Source organism: Stegostoma tigrinum, chromosome 31 (genome assembly GCF_030684315.1).
Source record: "Stegostoma tigrinum isolate sSteTig4 chromosome 31, sSteTig4.hap1, whole genome shotgun sequence".
NCBI classification, from domain to species: domain Eukaryota; kingdom Metazoa; phylum Chordata; class Chondrichthyes; order Orectolobiformes; family Stegostomatidae; genus Stegostoma; species Stegostoma tigrinum.
Genome location: NC_081384.1, coordinates 28,237,388 through 28,261,233, shown reverse-complemented (window position 1 = coordinate 28,261,233; position 23,846 = coordinate 28,237,388). Strand labels below are relative to the sequence as shown.

At 42.6% G+C, this 23,846-nt stretch overlaps 1 protein-coding gene across 3 annotated transcripts in view; it reads left to right on the top strand.

The window, feature by feature from the left end:
* Positions 1-23,846, top strand: part of adam11 (ADAM metallopeptidase domain 11) — a 154,309-nt gene that overhangs the window by 36,881 nt on the left and 93,582 nt on the right. For all 3 annotated transcript variants that reach the window (XR_007250449.2, XM_048560902.2, XM_048560900.2), the window contains 2 exons: positions 12,591-12,673; positions 16,708-16,771. Coding sequence is in view for 2 of the 3 variants with exons in the window: in XM_048560902.2 (XP_048416859.2) it covers positions 12,591-12,673; positions 16,708-16,771 (147 nt within the window). In the remaining variant the exon portion in view is untranslated. The remainder of the gene's footprint in view (positions 1-12,590; positions 12,674-16,707; positions 16,772-23,846) is intronic.

Below are 23,846 nucleotides of genomic sequence, written 5' to 3'. Positions count from 1 at the left end.
GTGACCTTTTCCATGTCTGTTTGAAATGATATAGTGATCATTGTTCCCCAAATGCCCTCTTAATTGCAACTTACTCCATTTGTCTCACTTCATTGCACATAACTAAATCCAAAAATGTATCTATCTTCATTATGCTGGAAACAAATTGCCAGGACTGCTCTCTTGTACACATGACTGTCATTTATTCCTTCCCCTCCTTGCCACTTACACTGCCACTAGTTGAAGTTCCCCATTATTACTAATTATTCTGCATATCTTGCATCTTTCTGTAATTTGACTGCAGCTTCTGCCTTTCAGCTCTGAACCCCATCATCCCTTTTGGTGTTGCAATAGTTTCTTTATTGTTATTTTTTCTGATTCTTAAAATTCAAGATCGTAGTTTGTCACAACAAGGTCTTAACTCTCAACTTCTGAGTTGACAGCACATTGGGACCACGGGGATAGATATCGCACCCTTTAAATGGAGAAATGAAGTATTGCCAGACGTTTCGGATGTCATGTAGGTGTCGTGTAATTGTGAAAGATGGAAGTTCTGGATGAGAGAGGGATCATTTAGCAGAAGAGCAGTTTTTACTTCTGTCTAAAAGTGAAGACTAGTCTCACTTATAATGGGAGCAATTCTCAAGTCTTGAAAATGCTTGAACTTTAAGCTGAGTTCATGAGAGACAGAGATTTAGGGTGATTGAATGACTGTGTATTAATCAATACACAATGGCTAGTGAAACAATGGTTTTCTGGCGGGGCGGGGGGTGAATGTACTTTAGAAACAGATTAATTACATATTTGATGGCTTGAGCTTTTTAAATCAATGGTGAAAAACAATCAATAAATGCCCAGGTCCTTTCTGCTAAAGGTCACTGGACCCAGATTGTTGCTTCTGCTTTCTCCACTCAGCTGCTGCTAGACCTGCAAGTTCCTCCTGCAGTATCTGATTTTAGCTCAGATTTCCAGCATTTACAATCCTTGATTTTGATCTCCGTGCATCAGTCTTATTCAGTTAGTCCTTATTCTTTGAATAGTTCTGCAATAAACAAATGTTTAGAATTTTAGACATTTCTAGGTGACTTTGTTGAAAGACTGCAGATGCACAATACATTATCAAGGCACATGGTGCTGCCTATTTTTTTTCATCCAAACAATAGTATTTAGGACAACATTTTTTGGAAGCATAAGAAAGACAGTTCCAGGACTGTTTCTGTCCAGGAGTGCCTGAGTTATAACAAATTTAAGTGCACTACATATGCAATACTAAACATGAATGTTGACGAGGATTCTAGAAATGAAATTGATCTTAAGTGCGATTTTGCATCTCTACCAAGATGTTTGTTTATTTGAAAAAAGTTGCAGTTTAAAAAGATGCTTGCTCTATAACTTTGCATTAATGCAACATCTAAAAGTTCAAAAGTAGATTTAAGTTGCGTCACTGTGGTTAGTACAGAATTTTCTGTGTTTCTAATTAGGGGTAGCATGGTGGTACAGTGGTTAATACTGCTGTCTCACAGTGCCAGTGACCCAGGTTCAGTTCCATCCTTCGGCTGTCTGTGTGGAGTTTGCGTGTTCTCCCTGTGCCCGCGTGGGCTCCCTCTTGGTACTCCAATTTCCTCCCACAGTCCAATGATGTGCAGGTTCGGTACATTGGCCATGCTAAATTGCTCATAGTCTCCAGGGATGTGTAGGTTAGGTGCATTAGCCACAGAAACTGCAGGGTTACAGGGACAGGGGAGGGGGTTGCATCCAGGTGGAATGCTGTTCAAAGGGTTGCTGTGGACGCACTGGGCCACATAGCATGTTTCCAGACTTATGGATTCCAATTAATTGCCTGATTTTTATGAGGATAATAAAATGAGTCCATGTTTAAGCCAGAACACACTATGGTAGTCAGATTATGTACTTGTGTATTTAAGATCATTTAAAGGAAGGTGAAATCTATCTGGGAGGGATTTAATGTGCTGGAAAATAGAATGAGAAGTTATATAGGTATAAAAGCTTAGAAATGTTGGTGTGGTAGGGCTGGTTACACTGTTCAAGTGGCTGCACTCCACATTACATTAACGCTGAGACCCTCAGTGAGTCAGGCATGTAGGCAGTACCTCTCTCTTCTCTGGCTGTGTGGCTGTAAGGAAATCACACATCTCACTGTGCCAACCAGAAACTCAGAGGAATAGCGAGTTTTGAGAAGATTTGTAGCTCAGGTTGAGGTTCTGGATGTGAGTTTTCTCGCTGAGCTGGAAGGTTAGTTTTTTTCAGACGTTTCATCACCATTCTAGGTAACATCATCAGTGAGCCTCTGACGAAGCTTTGTCGGAGGCTCACTGATGATGTTACCTAGAATGGTGATGAAACATCTGAAAACTAACCTTCCAGCTCAGTGAGCAAACTCACATCCAGAACTCAGAGAAATATTACAGTCGGTTTGCAGAGAGCTGGGAAACATTGGAGATTGGAAAAATTTGTTAGTTAAAGAGGTTCAGAAGGAGAATCCAGAATCTCTGATGCTTCACTGGATGTTCTAGTATGAAATGAAAACAAATTTGGAGTAACTTAGCAGGGTTGACAGCATCTGTGGAGACAGAAACAGAGTGAACATCTTGATCCCAGTATGGCTCTTTTTTTCAGAACTGGCAACAAATTACTGACCCTTGAATTGATCTATGTGACCTATCAGGGCAGTCTGAGAGACTTCTGCCCTTATTAGATTGCTCTTGCTGGTTACAGGTATTGGAATATCCTGTGCCTTGAATATTATAACCTCCAGCTAACTATCTCTTCACCTGTGGGGCAGCATTGTAGCTCAGTGATTAGCATTGCTGCCTCACAGCACCTGGGTTATGGGTTCAGTTCCACCCTCAGGTGACTGAGTGTGTGGAGTTTGTACATTCTCCCCGTGTCTGCATGGGTTTCCTCCAGGTGCTCTGGTTTCCTCCCACAGTCCAAAGATGTGCAGGCTAAGTGGATTGGCCATGCTAAAATGCCCATAGTGTTCAGGGATGTGTGGATTAGATCGGTTATGAGGGAGGGGTCTGGGTGTGATGCTGTGACGTTTGGTGTGGACTTGTTGGGCCAAAGGACTTATTTTCACACCGTAGGGACTCTATGAATCTCTCTACAGTTTCCAACTTCAAAACACAAACAAAGAAATTTTCTTTGTTTACACCATTTTCAATTTGTTTCCTTTACACCTTATCATAACACCAGGTTACGCCCATAAATGATCTCATTGGGTGACAGAGCAGACCTGATGAGCTGAATGGCTTACTTTTGCTCTTTTTGGACCTCTTTGGCCAAAATGTTTGCGGTTCCTAGCTGGGGAAGAATCTCGGCGAAGTCATCTGATCGTTGGCATTATCTTCTTAGATAGTGCCCAATATGATAACAGGCATGACTCTGACGTTCGGTGTATAATTCCTAACTGCTGCTGAGGTAGCAGACTTCAGTTATAGTGAATGTGGGTCTGTTATTATATGGTTCCAAGTGCCTGTTTTGAATGACATTTTCAGGAGAGAATGTATGTGGAAATGAAACTAAATTAGACACATTTGTGAAACCCCTGACAGTATAATTTCAGACATTCGATAGCCACAAAGACTGTGGAATGCTAACCCGAAATAATATAGCATTTCCTGAAGAGGATGGCATGAAAAATGTTTGCAATATTTTGCTACATGTGTGCAGACATATGAACATGTGCACCATACTTTGTACAGATGATGTTCAGATAGGAAAATAACATGTTAAATCGTTCTTGGTCAAAGCAACCAATGAAAAAATGGGTCAGTTGTGGGTCAAATTTAAACTAGTTGGAACTGTTGAATTGAACTGTTGACAGGAGTTTTATTTATAATTTGAGAACGCTGGGGAAACAAAATTTTATCGGTAAGTTAAGTGGATCTGTAATTAATTTTCAGGGCAGCAAGCAAGACAGAACTTTTTTTTCTGATGAAGGGTCTAGGGCCGAAACATCAGCTTTTGTGCTCCTGAGATGCTGCTTGGCCTGCTGTGTTCATCCAGCTTCACACTTTGTTAGATAATAAAATGTGAGGCTGGATGAACACAGCAGGCCAAGCAGCATCTCAGGAGCACAAAAGCTGACGTTTCGGGCCTGGACCCTTCATCAGAGAGGGGGATGGGGGGAGGGAACTGGAATAAATAGGGAGAGAGGGGGAGGCGGACCGAAGATGGAGAGTAAAGAAGATAGGTGGAGAGGGTGTAGGTGGGGAGGTAGGGAGGGGATAGGTCAGTCCAGGGAAGACGGACAGGTCAAGGAGGTGGGATGAGGTTAGTAGGTAGCTGGGGGTGCGGCTTGGGGTGGGAGGAAGGGATGGGTGAGAGGAAGAACCGGTTAGGGAGGCAGAGACAGGTTGGACTGGTTTTGGGATGCAGTGGGTGGGGGGGAAGAGCTGGGCTGGTTGTGTGGTGCAGTGGGGGGAGGGGATGAACTGGGCTGGTTTAGGGATGCAGTGGGGGAAGGGGAGATTTTGAAACTGGTGAAGTCCACATTGATACCATATGGCTGCAGGGTTCCCAGGCGGAATATGAGTTGCTGTTCCTGCAACCTTCGGGTGGCATCATTGTGGCAGTGCAGGAGGCCCATGATGGACATGTCATCAAGAGAATGGGAGGGGGAGTGGAAATGGTTTGCGACTGGGAGGTGCAGTTGTTTGTTGCGAACTGAGCGGAGGTGTTCTGCAAAGCGGTCCCCAAGCCTCCGCTTGGTTTCCCCAATGTAGAGAAAGCCGCACCGGGTACAGTGGATGCAGTATATCACATTGGCAGATGTGCAGGTGAACCTCTGCTTAATGTGGAATGTCATCTTGGGGCCTGGGATGGGGGTGAGGGAGGAGGTGTGGGGACAAGTGTAGCATTTCCTGCGGTTGCAGGGGAAGGTGCCGGGTGTGGTGGGGTTGGAGGGCAGTGTGGAGCGAACAAGGGAGTCACGGAGAGAGTGGTCTCTCCGGAAAGCAGACAGGGGTGGGGATGGAAAAATGTCTTGGGTGGTGGGGTCGGATTGTAAATGGCGGAAGTGTCGGAGGATAATGCGTTGTATCCGGAGGTTGGTAGGGTGGTGTGTGAGAACGAGGGGGATCCTCTTGGGGCGGTTGTGGCGGGGGCGGGGTGTGAGGGATGTGTCGCGGGAAATGCGGGAGACGCGGTCAAGGGCGTTCTCAATCACCGTGGGGGGGAAGTTGCGGTCCTTAAAGAACTTGGACATCTGGGATGTGCGGGAGTGGAATGTCTTATCGTGGGAGCAGATGCGGCGGAGGCGGAGGAATTGGGAATAGGGGATGGAATTTTTGCAGGAGGGTGGGTGGGAGGAGGTGTATTTTAGGTAGCTGTGGGAGTCGGTGGGCTTGAAATGGACATCAGTTACAAGCTGGTTGCCTGAGATGGAGACTGAGAGGTCCAGGAAGGTGAGGGATGTGCTGGAGATGGCCCAGGTGAACTGAAGGTTGGGGTGGAAGGTGTTGGTGAAGTGGATGAACTGTTCGAGCTCCTCTGGGGAGCAAGAGGCGGTGCCGATACAGTCATCAATGTACCGGAGGAAGAGGTGGGGTTTGGGTCCTGTGTAGGTGCGGAAGATGGACTGTTACACGTAACCTACAAAGAGGCAGGCATAGCTGGGGCCCATGCGGGTGCCCATGGCCACCCCCTTAGTCTGTAGGAAGTGGGAGGAGTCAAAAGAGAAGTTGTTGAGTGTGAGGACGAGTTCCGCTAGGCGGATGAGAGTGTCGGTGGAGGGGGCCTGGTCGGGCCTGCGGGACAGGAAGAAGCGGAGGGCCTTGAGGCCATCTCCATGCGGAATGCAGGTGTACAGGGACTGGACGTCCATGGTGAATATGAGGTGTTGGGGGCCAGGGAATTGGAAGTCCTGGAGGAGGTGGAGGGCGTGGGTGGTGTCACGGACATAGGTGGGGAGTTCCTGGACCAAAGGGGAGAAAATGGAGTCCAGATAGGTGGAGATGAGTTCGGTGGGGCAGGAGCAGGCTGAGACGATGGGTCGACCAGGGCAGGCAGGTTTGTGGATTTTGGGAAGGAGATAGAAACGGGCCGTGCGGGGTTGGGGAACAATGAGGTTGGAGGCTGTGGGTGGGAGGTCCCCTGAGGTGATGAGGTCATGAATGGTGTTGGAGATGATGGTTTGGTGCTCGGGTGTGGGGTCATGATCGAGGAGGCGGTAGGAGGTGGTGTCGGAGAGTTGGCGTCTGGCCTCGGCGATGTAGAGGTCAGTACGCCATACTACCACTGCGCCACCCTTGTCTGCGGGTTTGATGGTGAGGTTGGGGTTGGAGCGGAGGGAGCGGAGGGCTGCCCGTTCTGCGGGGGAGAGGTTGGAGTGGGTGAGAGGGGTGGAGAGGTTGAGGCGGTTAATGTCTCGACGGCAGTTGGAGATGAAGAGGTCGAGGGAGGGTAGGAGGCCTGGGGGTGGTGTCCAGGAGGAGGACTTGTGTTGGAAGCGGGTGAAGGGGTCAGTGGAAGGAGGGTTGGGTTCCCGGTTGAAGAAGTAGGCATTTCTCCAGCATCTGCAGTTTTCATTATCTCTAAGACAGATAAAATGCTGTGTTGTGATCAGGAAGTTTGTATGAGTGTCAGCATTGATGATTGGCTCAATATTGAAGAGCAGGAGTTGATTAGAATATTTCTGTAAAATAAATGCTAATGCTTCCTTATCTGTAGATAGTACACTTGATTTTTAACGCCAGCTCAGAAGCCACATGCAGTGTAAACAGCCTGTCGGAAATGTTTTGCTTCATTAGACTAACCCTCTTGTTGGGTAGATTATTTCAGTTGCTTAGACAGAATACTTAAAATTTTTCATTCCACACATTACTACCAACAATTTTTACTCGGCAAAACATTAGCTTTGTTTTCTCCTTTTTAGTCTGTGCATCATTTCCTGGCAGCGACAACTTCCTTTGAGAGTGATCCAGACTTACTTCCCTCCTCATAGCGTTGCTGCTGCGTGGGAAATCACTCACCTCATCCTCAAATTCCCCACTGGCAGATGGAGCAATGTTAAAATTATGATTAAATAAATTAAATAATATTAAAACTAATACAAAGCTATCAATTTTGTTTCGCTTATTCTTCACTGACTATTTGATGCGTAAAGAAATGAGACTTCACTTTTGCTAATTCTGGATTTATCAGCAGTGATTCCCGAAGGATCCATCCATTGACGCTCATGTCTGTCGTGTTGTCACGTGGACAGTTAGATGCCAGCAGCAGCTCTTTTCAGTATGGTCATAGGAGATATTGACATTTTTTCAAAAATGTTAATGCCATCTTTTGTTTTTGCTCACCCTCCTCAGCCTGTAGGTTCTGATTTCACACAACTTGGATCAGCATTAAGATTTTTGAATGGATTTGTAGCTCGGGCTGTAGATGTTGTGGTTGCTTCGCTGGCTGAGCTGGTTCATTGTTCTGCACACATTTCATGGGTAATATTATCAGTGCAGCGTCCATTGTAGCGCTGTTGTGTTTATGCCACCTGTTATTTAAACTCCGGTGCCCGTTGAGCTGGGTTACCGCACTTCCGGTTTTCCTTTGCAGTGGAGTACATTAGAGGGCCTCACTCTTTATGCGTTAGTTGATGGTCTTCTTAGTGGAGAACGAGGCCAGTAGAAATTCCCGTGTTTGTCTCTACTTGGCCTGTCCCAGGATCCTCATGATGTCCCAATCGAACTGGTGGTTTTCCTTATCCTTTGGATGGAGATGAGTGAGTATTAGTCATGTCTTTTTGTTGCTAGTTGATGTTCATGTACTGTTGTGGCAGACAGGAAGAAAATTAGCCATGAGTGTACGAACGTCAACTAGCAACAAAAGGCCCTTCCTCAGAACCGGACCCAAATCATTAACTCTGTCTTTTTTCTTTACAGATGCTACCAGACCCGCTGAGCTTTTCCAGCAACTTTGTTTTTGCTCCTGATTTACAGCATCCGCAGTCCTTTCGGTTTTTGTGAGGTAAAATCGTGATGTACATAGACTCCTGTCAACAGGAGTCTGAGAGCTGCGAATCCATTGTCCCAAATGCTCCATTGAATTGCATATGCTACGGTCAGTATATAAGTTATTCATGGTTATGAGTTGTGACTGTAACTCACTAATGTCCTTTAGGGAAAGAAACTGTCCTCCTTTACCTGCTCTGGTCTACATATGACAGTAATGTGGTTCTCTTAATTGCCCTCTGGGGAATTAGGGATGGGCAATGAATGCTGCCTAGCCAGGGACACCTTCATTCCGTGAATGAATAAAGAAAATAAAATTCACTTACGAACTAAATCTCATTAATCACAGGTCCAAAATGGAGTATCGGGAAGGTTCTTTCTCCTTGCTCTCTGAATTCTGCAGCAGTCGTTCTTGTTTGTTTAAAGGACAGCAATTGGAGAGGGGAATCCCTTTCTCTGAAGCAGGGCAGCTAATCCAAACTAATTCTGCTGTGAAATGCTGTAGCTACTGTCTCAGAGCGCTAATCAGCTGTGTTCCATCCGTTTTGTTTAGTTATTAGTCTCTTGAATTGTTAATTACAGAGATTAACCTGCCTTTAAAGAAAGTAAATCAAGTGCTTGCTGGTGGCATGTAACATACCAGTGCTGTGATGCGAACCTTGTCTTGGATTTGATGCACCAGCCACAGGCTAGCAACAGCTGCTGCTGAGGAAGCTTCAAACGAGACATAGAAGAATTTTTTATGAATGAGCTTCATCAGCGTCAAGAAAAAGCAATGGTTTATGCTGTTTTGGTCCAAAAAAGTGGTTCTCTCGGAGACTTTATTGATGTAAGCATTTCTCTTGCAAGATGTGAAAGCACTGGTTTTTTATCTGTTGTCCATCTCTAACTGCCTTGCAGAGGGTGGTGGTGAGTTATCTTCTTGAACTGCTGCATTCTTTACAGGTGGAGGAACATGTGCTGGACTGTTGGGAAGAGAGTTCCAGGATTTGGCCCAGCAAAAGTGAAGGAATGGTAGCATAATTCCAAGTTAGGATGGTTAGTGGCCTGGAGGGTAACATTGCTGGTGATGACGTTCCCATGAATCTGCTTTGCAAGATGCTGAGAAAGAAAACATAACGTATTCTTGCAGTGCATCTTCTAGATGGTATAACACTGCTGCCACGCTGTTAGAGATGGTGAAGGGAGTAAATGTTGATGGTGGTGGACGGGATGCTAGTTGAACGGGCTGCTTCATTCTGGATGGTTTCAAGCTGCCTCAAGTGCCAGTGGTGATGCCCTCATCCAGGCAAGTGGAGCGGGTCCGTTTTTCTCGTCACTTGTGCCTGTTAGCTTTTGTTTTATAGTACCAATTGTAATTTAGCACATAAACCTATTTTCTATCTAAAAAAGTCACAAAACATGGACACAGAAGGCATTGCAATTGCTAGAAACCTGGATAGGAAATATAATAGTGTGTACACGCTATTAAAAACATTCATTCCAGTTAAGACCTGTAAAGGGAATGCTGTAGCCAAGACAATAATTGGGAAGGGACCCTGAAATGGTTGTTATGGATTTCTAATTTTTCTTTATTTTAAATGTAAAAAAGCTACAAATAATGTGAATAAATGATTTCCATCTTTCAGACAATCGCAGCCATGACCTGCTTGGGATTCCTTTTGGCTTTTCCATTTTGTGCCCTTCATTTCTGCCTCAGTGAGCTATCAGCATGAAAAACTTCTGCTTGCAGACGGGAGAATAAGTTAAGCATCGGAACATTGAAGAGTAACCAAGTCATTTTTTCCCAAGTCAGTCATTTTTTTCAAAGTGCAATTCAATCATGTATCCACTAAATGTTAGCAAGAAAGTCCATCTCAGTTGTAAAACAAAGAACTGCAGTCACTAGACATCTGAAACGAGTAAAAACAGAAATTGCTGAAGACACTTGACCTGAAACTTTTAACTTTTTTTTCTCTCCACAGATGCTGCCAGACCTGCAGACTTTCTCCAGAAATTTCTGTTTTTGTTTGTTTCAAGGCTGGTCCCTTATTTGAGTGTATTTGACAGTGCCCAACCTGTGGATACGCCAATTCTTCACTATCATACTGTTGAAAGTATGAAATGTAATCAAAACTGTGTTATAGAAAGATGTTTTCCTGACTTTAAAACATGACTTCTATTACAAATTGGTTATTGATAATGTTGAATATGTAGTTTGAATGACATTATTGTTTGCGACTGCCAATTCTCATGATGTCCTCATTGAAACACACCTGACAAAAAGTCTGCTCACACATTTTCTGATATTAGTGGTGTGATAATCAATGATAAATTTAATAGTAGCCTAGACGTGGCAATGAGCTTTACATATTTAAACTACGAACATGCACAGGCTGTTTGTTTTAAGCACAGGAATCCTTCAGAATTAATTGGAAATTGTATTATTATGATAAAATGCTTAACATTTGAATGTGTTTAATCTCCCCTTCTGTTCTGCACACTATTAAAACATTTTTAACTGAAATGAATGTTAAGAAGTAGACCTGAGAATAGACCTTTCAGCCCTTTGAACCTGCTTCACCAGTGCATAGTATCAGGCAGGATCTAACTTGACTCCCACACACTATTCTCATTTAACTGAATACTTCAACCTACCCTTACTTAATAGATACCCTTATACTTCAAATCTGGTGATCTCAGTGATAACTTTATTAACTGACTGAGTCTCTACTACTTTCTGGAGTAAAGCATCTTGAAGATTCACAACCCTTTGAGTGAGGAAATTTCTCATCATCTCAGTTCTGGATGGCAAACCCTTTATTCTGAACATGTGACTCCCGGACCTCTAGTTCTTGACATTTCAGACAGGGAAAGACCATGTGAGCATCTGCCTTGTCAAACCCCTTAAGAATTGTACGTTTCAATAAAATTACCCCTCATTCTTCTAAATTATAGGAAAAGTAGCCCTAGATGACTCAATCTGTCCTCAGAGGAGAATCCCCTCATTGCAGGAATCAATTCGATGAACCTCCATTGCATTAAGATAAGTATAACCATGGGTAATAAGGCCAAAACTGTATACAGTACTCCATGCATGGTTATGCCAAGACCTGATACAATAGCATTCATACTTTTTCTTACTCTTATGACAATCTTGTAGTTTCTTTTGAAAAAGCTTTCTAATTCATTACTGTGTCTGCATATTAACTTCTCTATAACCAATGAACAGGGACACCAGGTCCCTCAGATCCACTATTTGAAGTCTCTCACTTTTCAGAACTTATTCCATTTTTGTGCATTTCCTACCAAAGTGGATAATTTCAGGAGTTCTTACTTTTGAGAAACAGATTTAAAATCATAATCAATGAGCACTTTAAAAAGTACGAAGTCACTTTCAGGCAACCAAAGATGAACTAATTAATTGGACTGTTATATGTGAATAATGAACAGGTATTGATGTTAAAAGTTTGGTACATAGATTTTCTCTTAGTAAATTATTACTAACTTTTCCATCTGCTTGAACTTGTGATCTGAGTCATGCAGGAATTTTATTTCAAGGAATTGGGAGAAATGCAGCCCACACGATCTATCACAAGATCATTTCACTTTCTGAATTCATAATCATGGATTAGAACTGTAAGCAAAACCCAGACGATAAAGCTCTTTTGACGGGTTATAATTGATACACATCTTATTGATGTACTGAAAATTCTGTGACCTGTGAAAGCTGTCTACTGTTACTGCAAACCATTGTGCATTAGAGTGATACAAGAGGGACATGGCTTCATTGGAAGTACAGTCTCCTTGGTCAGAAGGCTGTCGGTTCACATTCCATTCTAGGATGTAAGGCAATTGTCAAAGCTGACATAAGAGTGATAATGGGAACTGCAGATGCTGGAGAATCCAAGATAACAGTGTGGAGCTGGATGAACACAGCAGGCCAAGCAGCATCTCAGGAGCACAAAAGCTATTCCACTCCATGGAGTGCTACTCCTGCCTTTTATTAAACAGGCTGGTTTACCCTCTCCAGTGCCCATAAACCATCTCATGAAACCATTGTAAAGAACAGCAGGGGAGTTGTTCCTTTGGCCATCATCACGTTGACTTTTATGAAAATTCACTGTGTGCAAATTATAAAGCACTTGTGGATGTCCTGTGGTAATGAAAAATGCTGTATAAATGTAAACCTTTCACATAGTAAGAATTCCATGGTTTTGATCTCTGCACACATCCCAAACTTCAGGCCATGATCAGAGATGCAGGATGTTGGAGCTGATGTGGGTTAACATGTATATCAAGTTGATTTAATCTTTCCTAAAATGTCGCTTAATTGACTGCATTCCTCTACTGAATTGTTCAGATCAGTGCAACTTTACCTTGACTTTCAGAGAGAATGGCTGTTCATTGTGAATATACTCCAATCTCTGTCTACAGGTTGTAACAGGGAATTACAATACAGTCTACATCCAACTGGTACTGACTTCGAGGGAAAGTTCATTATTTTTCCTCCGTCACAACAAGAGTAAAGCACAGGGATTAAAGAAAGCAGGCTGTGGGAGAGAGAGGTCTTGGAGTGGTCACTCTCCAGTTTTACACTTACTGGCATCAAGCCTGTTGCAGAGCCATGTTAGTCCTAACCCAAATGGTATTGATCCTGTTTTTCAGGGCAGTGAACATTGTTACTACCATGGAAAAATCAGAGGAAACCCCAACTCTTTTGTGGCTATGTCAACATGTCATGGACTGAAGTAAGTTAAACCACCTAGGAAGCATCTCTCTTCCATAAAGACTTTGGCTGTTTCTGTATGTGGGGTGGAGGCACACATGCAAGGAGCAAGCACAGATGTGATAGGAGTACCGAGATCCTATTGAGTTTGATAGCAGCACCTCATTAGCACTCGTACTGCTCAACATCCAGCCAAGTTGCAAAGGTGACTGACTGACAGAAAATGCTGTAGCAGCATCATAGAATCCCTACGGTGTGGAAACAGGCCATTCATCCCATCGAGCCCACACCGAACTTCCAAAGAGCTTCCCATCCAGACCCGACCCCTACCCAATCCCTTTAACCATGCATTTACCATGGTGAATCTACACAGCATGCAAAAGGGACCTGGCGGGATCTTCTTCGTGCAGAGGGTGGTAGGTATGGGGAAGGAGTTGCCAAAGGAAGTGGTGGAGATGGGTACAATTACAACATTTAAAAGGCATATGGATGGGTATGGGAATAGGAAGGGTTTCAAGAGTTGATAAACTTTTAGATTTTAGTACCACCAAAGGACTGGGAGAGAAAGCAGGAATTTGGCATTGAAATCAAGGATAGTCCATGAATATATTGAATGGCAGAACAGTCTTGAAGGGCCAAATGGCCTACTCATACTCCAAGTTTTGATGTTTCATTGAGAATCTGATGTAAAATCTGATGAATTACCAGTCACTTGAGACAGATGCTGGGATGCTTCATAGACATACTGTGTATACACATACGTACATGCATGCACACATAACCCCTCACACACACCTCCCCCTCCCCCCCTACACAAAAAGCAAAAAAAAACCTCACTGCTGGAAAAGCTCAATGCATCTGGCAGCATCTATGAAGAGACTTCCGAGTTAATGTTTCATGTTGACTGACCCTTTCTCAAAACACATGACCCAAAACATTAACTCTGATTTCTCTCCACAAATGCTGCCAGACCTGCTGAGCTTTTCCAGAATGTCTGTTGATGTTTTGTAGAAACAAACAGGCTTTTAATATTAACACTCGGCCTCACTGCCGGTTTTGTGACGTATTCTGGAGTTGCTCAGATCGTATGGGTATTCTGCTGCTTTCTAAGTTGCTGCGAATTAGTAGATGAGCACCCATTTAAAATTTAGCTCTTGGTGTTAGTTGAATATCTGAATGCATGGAGCATCCACAATAAGGTCAATGAGTTAATAATGCAGATGGTTGTAACTGAGTTTACTATGATTGTGATTAGAGACAAGATTGGGAACTAAGCATCCAAGATGATTCCATCTTTAGGAAGGACAGGCTACACAATAAAGAAGGTGGAATTGTGTGGATCATGAGAGATGAAGTCAGTGCAAAAGTGAGAAAGGATATTGACACAGAAATTTTAGATGCAGAATCTGTCTGGGTAGAGCTAAGAAGCAACAAGGAGTGAAAATATTAGTGGGAAGTGTCGGTGGACTTCCAAACAATAGCGGCGAGGTAATGGTGATGACATTAAGCACGAAATTAGACAAGGGGGATACTGTAATCTTGCATGATTTTAATCTGCATAAAAAAAGGCTAAGCCGCATTAGCAATAATATTGCGGTGATGAATTCCTGGAGTTGTACAGGATATTTTATTTTCACCAATACATTAGGAATTGACTAGGGAACAGGCAATCCTACATTTGGTTTTGCATAATGAGCAGGGACTTAATGAATAATGTTGTAATGAGAGAATCTTCATGAAAAAGTGACTGTAAAATGAAAGAACCCTTCATTGAGACACAAAATGGAGATGCTCAATCTGAAATTAAGGTCCAAAATCAAAACAAAAGAAACCATTTAGGCATGAATAAATTGCGTAACTTGATTAAAAGACACAACAGTTAAAGAACAAATGCATGTGTTGGAAAAGTCATACAACAGGAAAGCAGTCTAACCACAGCTAACAAAAGATACCATGGATAGCATTAAATCTAAAGAGGACTCCTATAAAGTTGCTAGAAAAAGGTAACAAGCCAGGATACTGGGAGCAATTTAGAATTTAGTTGGGTTAAAGTAGTCAGTTATGGAAAGAATGGAAGCATTGTTCATCATCATCTAAAATTCTGTAGATTTTGGAACAATCTCAGCAGTTTGGAGGGAGCAGATGTAATGGCATTTATTGAGAGGGTAAAAAAGGAGGGAGAAAACTGGAAATTACAGACTGGCTAGCCTAAAATCGGTAGCAGGGAAAATGCTAGACTCTTTTATGAAGGATGTGCTAACAGGACAGAAAGAAAACCACAGTAGGATTACACAATATCAGGATGGATTTAAGAAAGGGAAATCATGTTTGATAAATCTATTCAAGTTTGTTGATGATGTGACTAGAGGAATTAATGACAGAGAATCAGTGGACATGGTCTATTTAGATTTTCAGAAAGCTATAAATGAAGCCCCACACAAGTGTGCAAAATCAAAGCACATTGTACTGGTGATTATACATTTGGAATAGATTAAAAATTAGTCAGCAGTCAGGAAATGGAGACTGGTAATAAATAGGTCTTTTCAGAATGGAAGGTGGTGAGAAGTGGGAGTCAGTTCTTAGACCCCAGCTGTTCATTGCATGTATCAATTTTTGAAATTCATTTTGTGGGATGTGGGCATTGCTGGCTGGCCATTCATAGCTGCCCTTGAGAAGGTGGTGGTAAGCTGCTTTCTTAAACACTGCAATCCACTTGCTGTGGGTTTACCCACAAGGCCTTTTGAGAGGGAATTCCAGGATTTGGACCCAGCAAGAGCCAAAGAATGGCAATATATTTCCAAATCAAGATGGTGAGTGGCTTGGAGAGGAACTTGAAGATGATGGTGTTTCCCATATATCTGTTGCCCTTGTCCTTCTAGATGGAAGTAATCATGGGTTTGGAAGTTGCTGTCTGAGGATTTTGGTGATTTGGATGAGGGAATCAAATGTAATATTTTCAAGTTTGCAGAAGACTTCAGGGTGGGATTGCGAGTAGTGGGGAAAATATAACAAGAACTTTCTGGACAATTTGGACCAATTGAGTGAGTGGACAAATGTGTGATGGATGCCCTACAACTTGGATAAGTGTGAAGTTGCCAACTTTGATAGGAAAGAACTGAATGGCAGGGTATTTTTTTCAGAAAAATCGAAAGGTAGAGTGTTTTTAAATGGTGATAGATTGGAAAATGTTGATATACAAAGGGACGCTTCCTAGGATGCTAGTTTTATCATATGAGGAGAAATTAGGCCAACAGGGCTGATATTCATTGCAGTTTTGAATAAGAGGGGATCTCACTGTAAAACATATAAAATTCTGACAGGACTGGACAGACTGGATACAGTGAGATGTTCCTCTGACTGTGGGCCGTATCTACCTCTGCTCCCATGTTCCTTCGTATCTGTATTTCTAAGGCAGTACAGGTCATTCTGTGGCTATGATTAGCACATAAAGCAATTCCCACCCAGGCAGACTTAGAAGAGTTGTTGTGGTCAGCTGTATGAAAAACTGCAGACAATCAAGTAGGATAGGAGGAGGAACAGAGCTTTCTGCTGTTACAGCCAGTTAAGATATGACCAGTGTATGTAACCAATCTCTTTGTGAACTCCCAAGTTAACTCCTTGTTAATCAGTTTGCATTGTCTGCTTGTGTAGTTTGTGTTGAAAATTATAAAGTATTTCTTGATTCACTGGATTTTCAGCATAAAATGATTTATTGAAATATATATTGTAGAGCTGGCAAATATCTTCAGTAGATCAAGAGCTGGTGCCTGGGGAATACGGATTTCAACATTGTGGGTGCATGGTGATTTATGGGAGTGACTAGAGTGATTCATAGGAGGAACAAGGAAGAAAAAGTTGGTGGAAAAATGACTATTTTAGAAAGAAGTCAGACAAAAGTTCTAAATAACGATTGAGTTTTAAAACTGAAAGCAAGGTTACCTATTAGTACAAACATTTTTATTGCATTCAGCCTACGAGATATCTCAGGGGATTTTAAATATACTTCGATAAGATTGCTTTGAGCTAATACTTAACTGTGAATTTCCTTCTCTCTAGTGGTGTGTTTAATGATGGAAACTTCACTTACATTATTGAAGTAATGGGCAGCAAAACTGATCAGGTAAGCCCAGTTGATTATGTCAGACCTTCAATATCTTTTTCCATCTGACCCACACTGCGCTAGTAAAATACTTCCTTCGGAAATCTAGTCATTATAGGGGGCTAAAAGAATCGGTCTTTCAAATTACTTTGCATCTCTCCTTGAAAGAGGAGACCTGAGATAATGCAGTGAGGTCACCTGGAAAAATCTCTCTTTTGGTAGCTGCACGACATGTATTGTCCTTGGAAACTGTGTTTTGAAATGGCATGGCCATTCTGATATTGCACGTCTTTCTTCAGACCCAATAGAGTAGGTTCACCTTGAGTCTCACAAAAATATGTCCCCAAACACCTTCCTTGTCTGGCCTTTCTTCGGCATCTAACAGAACAGCATCATTGGCTTCTGTGAGATTAGTTTTTAAAAAAGTAGCAAGAGGTGAGGTCTGTGTACTATACTGAGATGTCACTCAGCAACTTCAAGGAGAATGATTCTCAAAGCAGTTATATCTGTGTGTATGTGATCGGTGTGATCTGAAGATCTGATTCCTGTCTGAAGAAAGGAATTCATTACAAGTAAGTCTAGTAAGCAAAATTTTACTTGGAAATCTAGAACATCAAAATGAGTGACGAATCACAAACCAAAATGCATATGTCATCCAATTGGGTGAAGATTGCAGGGATACCATCTTCTGCAATACGTTACATTTGAGGAGGCATGCTCACTTATCCAGGGTTTCACTATTTGTGGAATTATTGCTCGACATAGAATGGTGTTCAGATGAGAGAATACTGGCTATACTGATCAGTTACACTGCTTGTCTCATGACTTGGCTCTGCTATCAGTAATGATTGACCATAAGATTTGGCTTGTTAAACACCTACCATCAAAAGACTGAACTATTCCCAGTCGGTTTCAAATAATTCTGCATGCCCATTCCCAAAAGAGCAGGCTGGTCCTGGCTGAATAATCAATAGGAAGCTTACCTGAGCTTACAGGTTTCGCAGTTTTAGATGGTCAACCTCTAGGAGCAGATCCCTACACTGTGTTCCCCCAGAGTTAGAAATGTATCTAGAGATTCTGGTGTCTGTAATGCCTAAAAATACATCATGATATTTGAATCTCCAACAGTTTGTATATAAAAACCTTGCATTGCTATTTGGAGACTTGGCTACCCTAGTTTCACAGGGTTCTGAAAGCTCATACAGGTAAACATTTTGAGTCGGATTTTCACCAACTAGGTAGGAAGTTTGAGTCAGGAAATTTCTCAGCTTTGCAGAACCATCTCCTATAATAGCACCCCTACCTGCCATATGTCAATTCAGGGAGGCAGAGTTGGGGTGGAAGGAATTGATCTCGCTGTTTCTGGAGGTGAGTGATTGTCCAGGAAATATTGTTAGAAGACCAGCCTCGATTCTCTGAAACTTTGGCCCAGTTATACTAAAAGCCCATTTGCCTGTGCCCCTTCATCCCCCAAATTAACTCCTATCTATTTCCAATGCCCAGCCCCCAAATCCCTCCCTCATGTCATATCCACTGCCACTATAGGCAGACCTGAGAAATCTTATGGAGATGGGTGAAAAACTTATAATAATCTCCAAGATCTTTCACTCACACACAATTGATGGTATAAAAAAAGCCTCATTCAAAAAATGAAATTCTCAGTCCGTTCCAAAAGTTAACAAAGATCTATTCATTTAGCACACCAAAACAACTAATCCTTTAATAACTTCTTAAATCCATTGCTCAAACTGTGAACTCAGTCCTCTCTCTACTGAAATAAGTGGTTTTGAAGTTTTTGAATCTCAACCAAGCAATCATAATGACCTCAGTTGTAATAACAGTTTTTGAGATATGGCATCAATTAGGTTTGCTGAATTTACAACAACAGATGCATAATGATTTTTCTTCTTCCCAAAGCAAATAGCTTTTCAATCAATTCCCTTGGCAGTCGATAGTTTTTTTTTTAGTCAGACTTGCAATTCATACTCCTATCTAAAGGGCTTGGGATTTAAGTCACTTAACATCATACGCTTAAACAAACCTAACTACCCATTATAAGCATTTACACTTGCTTCATAAGATCAAGGTCGCCATGGTGCAGGTTAAGGCCATTAGAGTGGCAAGACTTTTATTTGTTGGAGCTCTGCACTAATTTCAAATGGCCTTGCTGAGTCAAGGTTTCCCACCTGTGTGATCATGCCTTTCTTCTTGCCAACTAAACTGAGATTTATGAGAAATGGGTCAAGAATTCCATACCTGAATACCATTTGTAGTTTTTAAAGCACCTGGGGTTTGCCCAACATTGTAAAAACCTAGTCCTCACAGTCATAAACTAGTAGTACATCGGTTTCTGAGTTTATATCCACATTAACTTAAAGTTATGAGAAAGGTAACCTGAGGAAATCGTTTGGTCAATTGAACCACCTCCACCATGGAATAAAGTTGCAGCTAATTCTTGGCCTTACTTTCATTTCTATCCGCTTGAGCTCCATATTCCTGAAAGAAAGCAGTTTTAACACAGATCAAAATAGTTAGCTCACAGGAGACTAGATTCTGTTTTATGACTTAAAATTGTGTCACTGTAGAGGACCAGTACTACCAGATGCTTTCTTAAGAACACTCAGATTTAGATTTCTAACATTTAACTGCTGATCTATTTATAACTTTTTTTTAAACTTTACAGTACTTAGCAATGCATCTTCCCATTTTACCATCATCACCAAGGTTCAACTTACTAACTGACAGAAGACTCTCCAGAATGCAATATAAATAAATCAAGGTGCATGATGAACTATTGAAAACACGGTCACTTTAATGTCATAGCTTATATTTACAGCAGTGTTGACTTGACAATGAACTGATGGAGTAATTAGCTTACTGCAGTGCAGACAGACAGGATTAGATTTTGTAAGAATTATGACTGTCAGACTCTGTGAAGGTCTTTTAGGAAAATAGAATTATTGCTGAATGGTCAGGGAGAAAATGAAGAGCGCATGTTAGTGATCTTTGAAAGGGCCATCTGTATGCATGACTCCAATATAACTGACAATGGCTGTGATACCTCACACACTTAGAGGAGAAAGGGTGTGATTTCTGACTTGCTCTAAATCAGGTGTAAATAGTGTGAAATAGGCCAGAAAATTCATTAAGCTTGTTTTCTGCCAGACACACTGTGGGCTGAGAGCCCACTCCCCCTTCCCCATATTCTTGAGGAAGTTTATTTATATCCCCAATGCAATGCATGTAGGAGTTTCAGTTAGAATCATAGAAGCCCTACAGTGTGGAAACAGGCCCTTCGGCTCAACAAGTCCACACCGACCCTCGGAGCATCCCATCCAGACCCATCCCCCTATAGCCACCTAATCCACACATCCCTAAACACTATGGGCAATTTAGCATGGCCAGTCCACCTGGCCTGCCCATTTTTGGACTGTGGTAGGAAACTGCAGCACCTGGAGGAAACCCATGCAAACACAGGGAGAATGTGGAGTTTGCACAGTTGCCTGAGGGTGGAATCAAACCCAGTTCCCTGGCGTTGTGAGGCAGCAGACCTAAAGACTGAGCCACTGTGCCACTCCAACTTTTATAAGAGAGCAGAAGGAAAAACTTCATTCTATCCATTATCTTGTAAGTGCGTTTTTTATGCTGCTCTCTGACAAATAGACTCTGATGCATTCCAGATGTGGATGAAATTCATCAACTTTAATCTTACAGCCATTTTGTTCACCATTTGCTCCCGAGTGCAAAAAACTCCTCACGTTGGCCAACTAACATATTAAGCTGATCCGTAATCAGTTGTAGGAATGGCGAGGACAGGAGCAATTGATATACACGTCTTCACATCTTCTACCACCCAATCCCTTCACCAGTCCTCGCCCCCAGACTCCCACCATCTAATCTGTCCATTTCAGTTATTCCAAGATCTCCTCTCGGAATGGATGTCTGAAGGTTTCTATCACCAGTTGAGAAACTACTAATAAATCTCTAAAATCCCATGGTTTGTGTGTGGAATGAACTTCCCGAGGAAGTGGTAGATGTCAGTACAGTTATAATGTTTAACAGACATCTGGATAAGTGCATGAATAGGAAAGGTTTAGAGGCATGTGGGCCAGGACCAGGCAGATGGGATTTCTCCTGAGATGCTGCTTGGCCTGCTGTGTTCATCCAGCCTCACATTTCATTTCTCCTGAGATGCTGCTTGGCCTGCTGTGTTCATCCAGCCTCACATTTCATTCTCCTGAGATGCCGCTTGGCCTGCTGTGTTCATCCAGCCTCACATTTCATTATCTTGGACTCCTGAGATGCTGCTTGGCCTGCTGTGTTCATCCAGCCTCACATTTCATTATCTTGGAATCTCCAGCATCTGCAGTTCCCATTATCTCTCCCAGGCAGATGGGACTGCTTTAGTGTGGGATTACATTTGGCATGGACTGGTTGGCCCGAAGGGTTTGTTTCCATGCTGTATGAGGAGGAGACCTATGCCTTTGTAACATATAGCATGAATGTTAGGCAGCCGAACTCAATAGAGTTATGGCTTTTTACCAAGCGCTCACTACTTTACTGTATATGGAAGCTGACACTTTTACACATCATGCTCTGATACAGATTCCAAAAGAGGCTCACAGGTTCCCAGAAATGTCCAATAATAAAACTATCTTTAATTGGTAAGAAGGAAAAGGTCTTTGTATCTCCTGGTTATCTCCTAGACCCTATCCATCCTTTTATCAATCTGGTGTGACGTCGAACACTCTGCCTCTGCTGTGGGTTAGCCCTGAACCAGACTTGATTATAACATCACTAGAAGTGGTCTGCCTCTGTTGTTGGCCAGAATCTGTCCAATCCACAGCTGAGCCATTGAGGCATTTGGCACAGAAACATTTCCTTCAGTCCAACCAGTCCATACTGACCATGTTTCCAAACATAACTAGTCCCACATGCCTGCATTTGGCCCATATCCCTGCAACCATTTTCTAGTTTTGAACTGCTGCACCATAGCGAAAATACCCTTATCGTTCACTTTATCTATGCTTCTCATGATTTTATAAACCTCAATAAGGTCATCCCTCAAAAAAGGCTGGGGCTTTTTCTTATATTCTTTCTTTGTATTCCTATAACTCAAACCCTCCATTCCTGGCAACATCCTGGTAAGTTCTTTCTGAACCCTCTCCAGTTTATTAATATCCTTCCTATAACAGGGATGCCAGAACTGCAAAGTCCTCTTGAAGAGACCTCACCAACCACAACGTGACATCCCAATTCTATACTCAATGAAAGCAAGCGTGCTAAACAACTTCTTAACCACCCTGCCTATATGTGATGCAAACTTCAAAGAATTATGTACCTGAACTCTAGGTCTCTCTATTCTCCAACACTACCCAAGGCCCTACCATTATTTAAGTCTTGTCCTTGTTTGTATTACTAACACGGAATCCCTGGGATTTAAAAATATTCTAAAGCTGGTTGACAAATTCCATCTTGTCCAGCATGGCTTGTTACAGATTATCCATACATTCCAGGACATAGCCATGATCAAAATAAATAACCTAAGTGGAAGAGTTGAACTGTACCTTCATTCCCTGACAAACCCCTGTTAAAAACATCTTAATTCTTTGAACCATGTTCGGCTCCATATCAAAAAAATCCACCAAAAGCCTGAGTGAACTGGGAAGGGAAAGACCTCGCCGATCAGATAACTAAGCAAGGACAAAGGAATACATGGAAACAGATCCAAACAACACCACCTGCAGCAGAATTTGCTAGGTCCAGCTCATTGAGTTTACTGAACGTCATACTTAAGTCCAAACTACTCCAGTTTTCCTGGAGGAATTATGTTTGAGGGGCTGCAGTCAGGGACACAAGCTCCTCCTTCTGCCTGCCTTTTAAACAAGAAATGAAACTGCAACATTGAATATAACAAGCCTCACAATTCATGTAGGAACTGCCGATGCTGGAGAATCTGAGATAACATTGTGTGAAGCTGGATGAACACAGCAGGCCAAGCAGCATCAGAGGAGCAGGAAAGCTTGATGTTTCGGGTCAGGACTCTTCTTCAGAAATGGGGAGGGGAATAGGGTTCTGAAATAAATAGGGCAGCATGGGGAGGCGAATAGAAGATGGATAAAGGAAAAGATAGGGTGAGAGGAGACAGACAGGTCAAAGAGGCGAGGTTAGAGCCGGTGAAAGTGAATGTAGGTGGGGAGTTAGGCAGGGGATAGGTCAGTCCAGGGAGGACGGACAGGTCGGGGGGAGGGGGGGTGCGGAATGAGGTTAGTGGGTAGGGGATGGGGGTGGGGCTTGAGGTTGGAGGAATGGTTAGGGAGGTGGGGACTAGCTGGGCTGGTTTTGGCATGTGATTGGGGAGAAGAGATTTCGAAGCTTGTGAAATTCACATTGATACCCTTGGGTAACTGGCTCCAAGCTTCAACAAGCTCCCTATTTATTTCAGAATCTCCTTCCCCACCCCCATTCCTGAAAAAGGGTCCTGACTCAAATGTCAAGCTTTCCTGCTCCTCTGATGCTGCTTGGCCCGCTGTGTTCATCCAGCTTCACACCGTGTTATCTCTCAATTCATGTAGCTCTGGGTTTATGGTTGAATTTTTAATTACCAGAGCAGCACTGCTACTACAGCACTGTATGTATCCTTCTAGGACTATCTAACTGCTGTCACCTTTGGAGGCCCACTAACCTACCACAAGAACAAACCATCACTAGAGCTCATGTTCTTCCAAAAAGGCACAATGTAGAGTGGAAGGAAATATAAATGAAACCGATTATTATGAACCTGGGCTTCTGCCAGACAGATCCCAAGCATCCAACTAGAAGGAACCTCCACAAAGGATATTGTTCCAAGTTTTGCAAAGCCAGAGATCAGCTTTGGTAACAGCTAACTGAGACAACTTGCCAAATGTTGTCAACTTGGCCGGGCTCCCAGATAGCACCTTGTGCACAAAACGTAGTACCTTAACCACACTGAAGTTTTAAAGCAGCAAGATTCTGCAGGTGTTGCAAATCTGAAATAAAAACAGAACTTGCAAATACTCAGCAGGTTAGGCTGTTTCAGTGGAGGGAGAGAAGCAGAGACGGGTGCATTACCCAC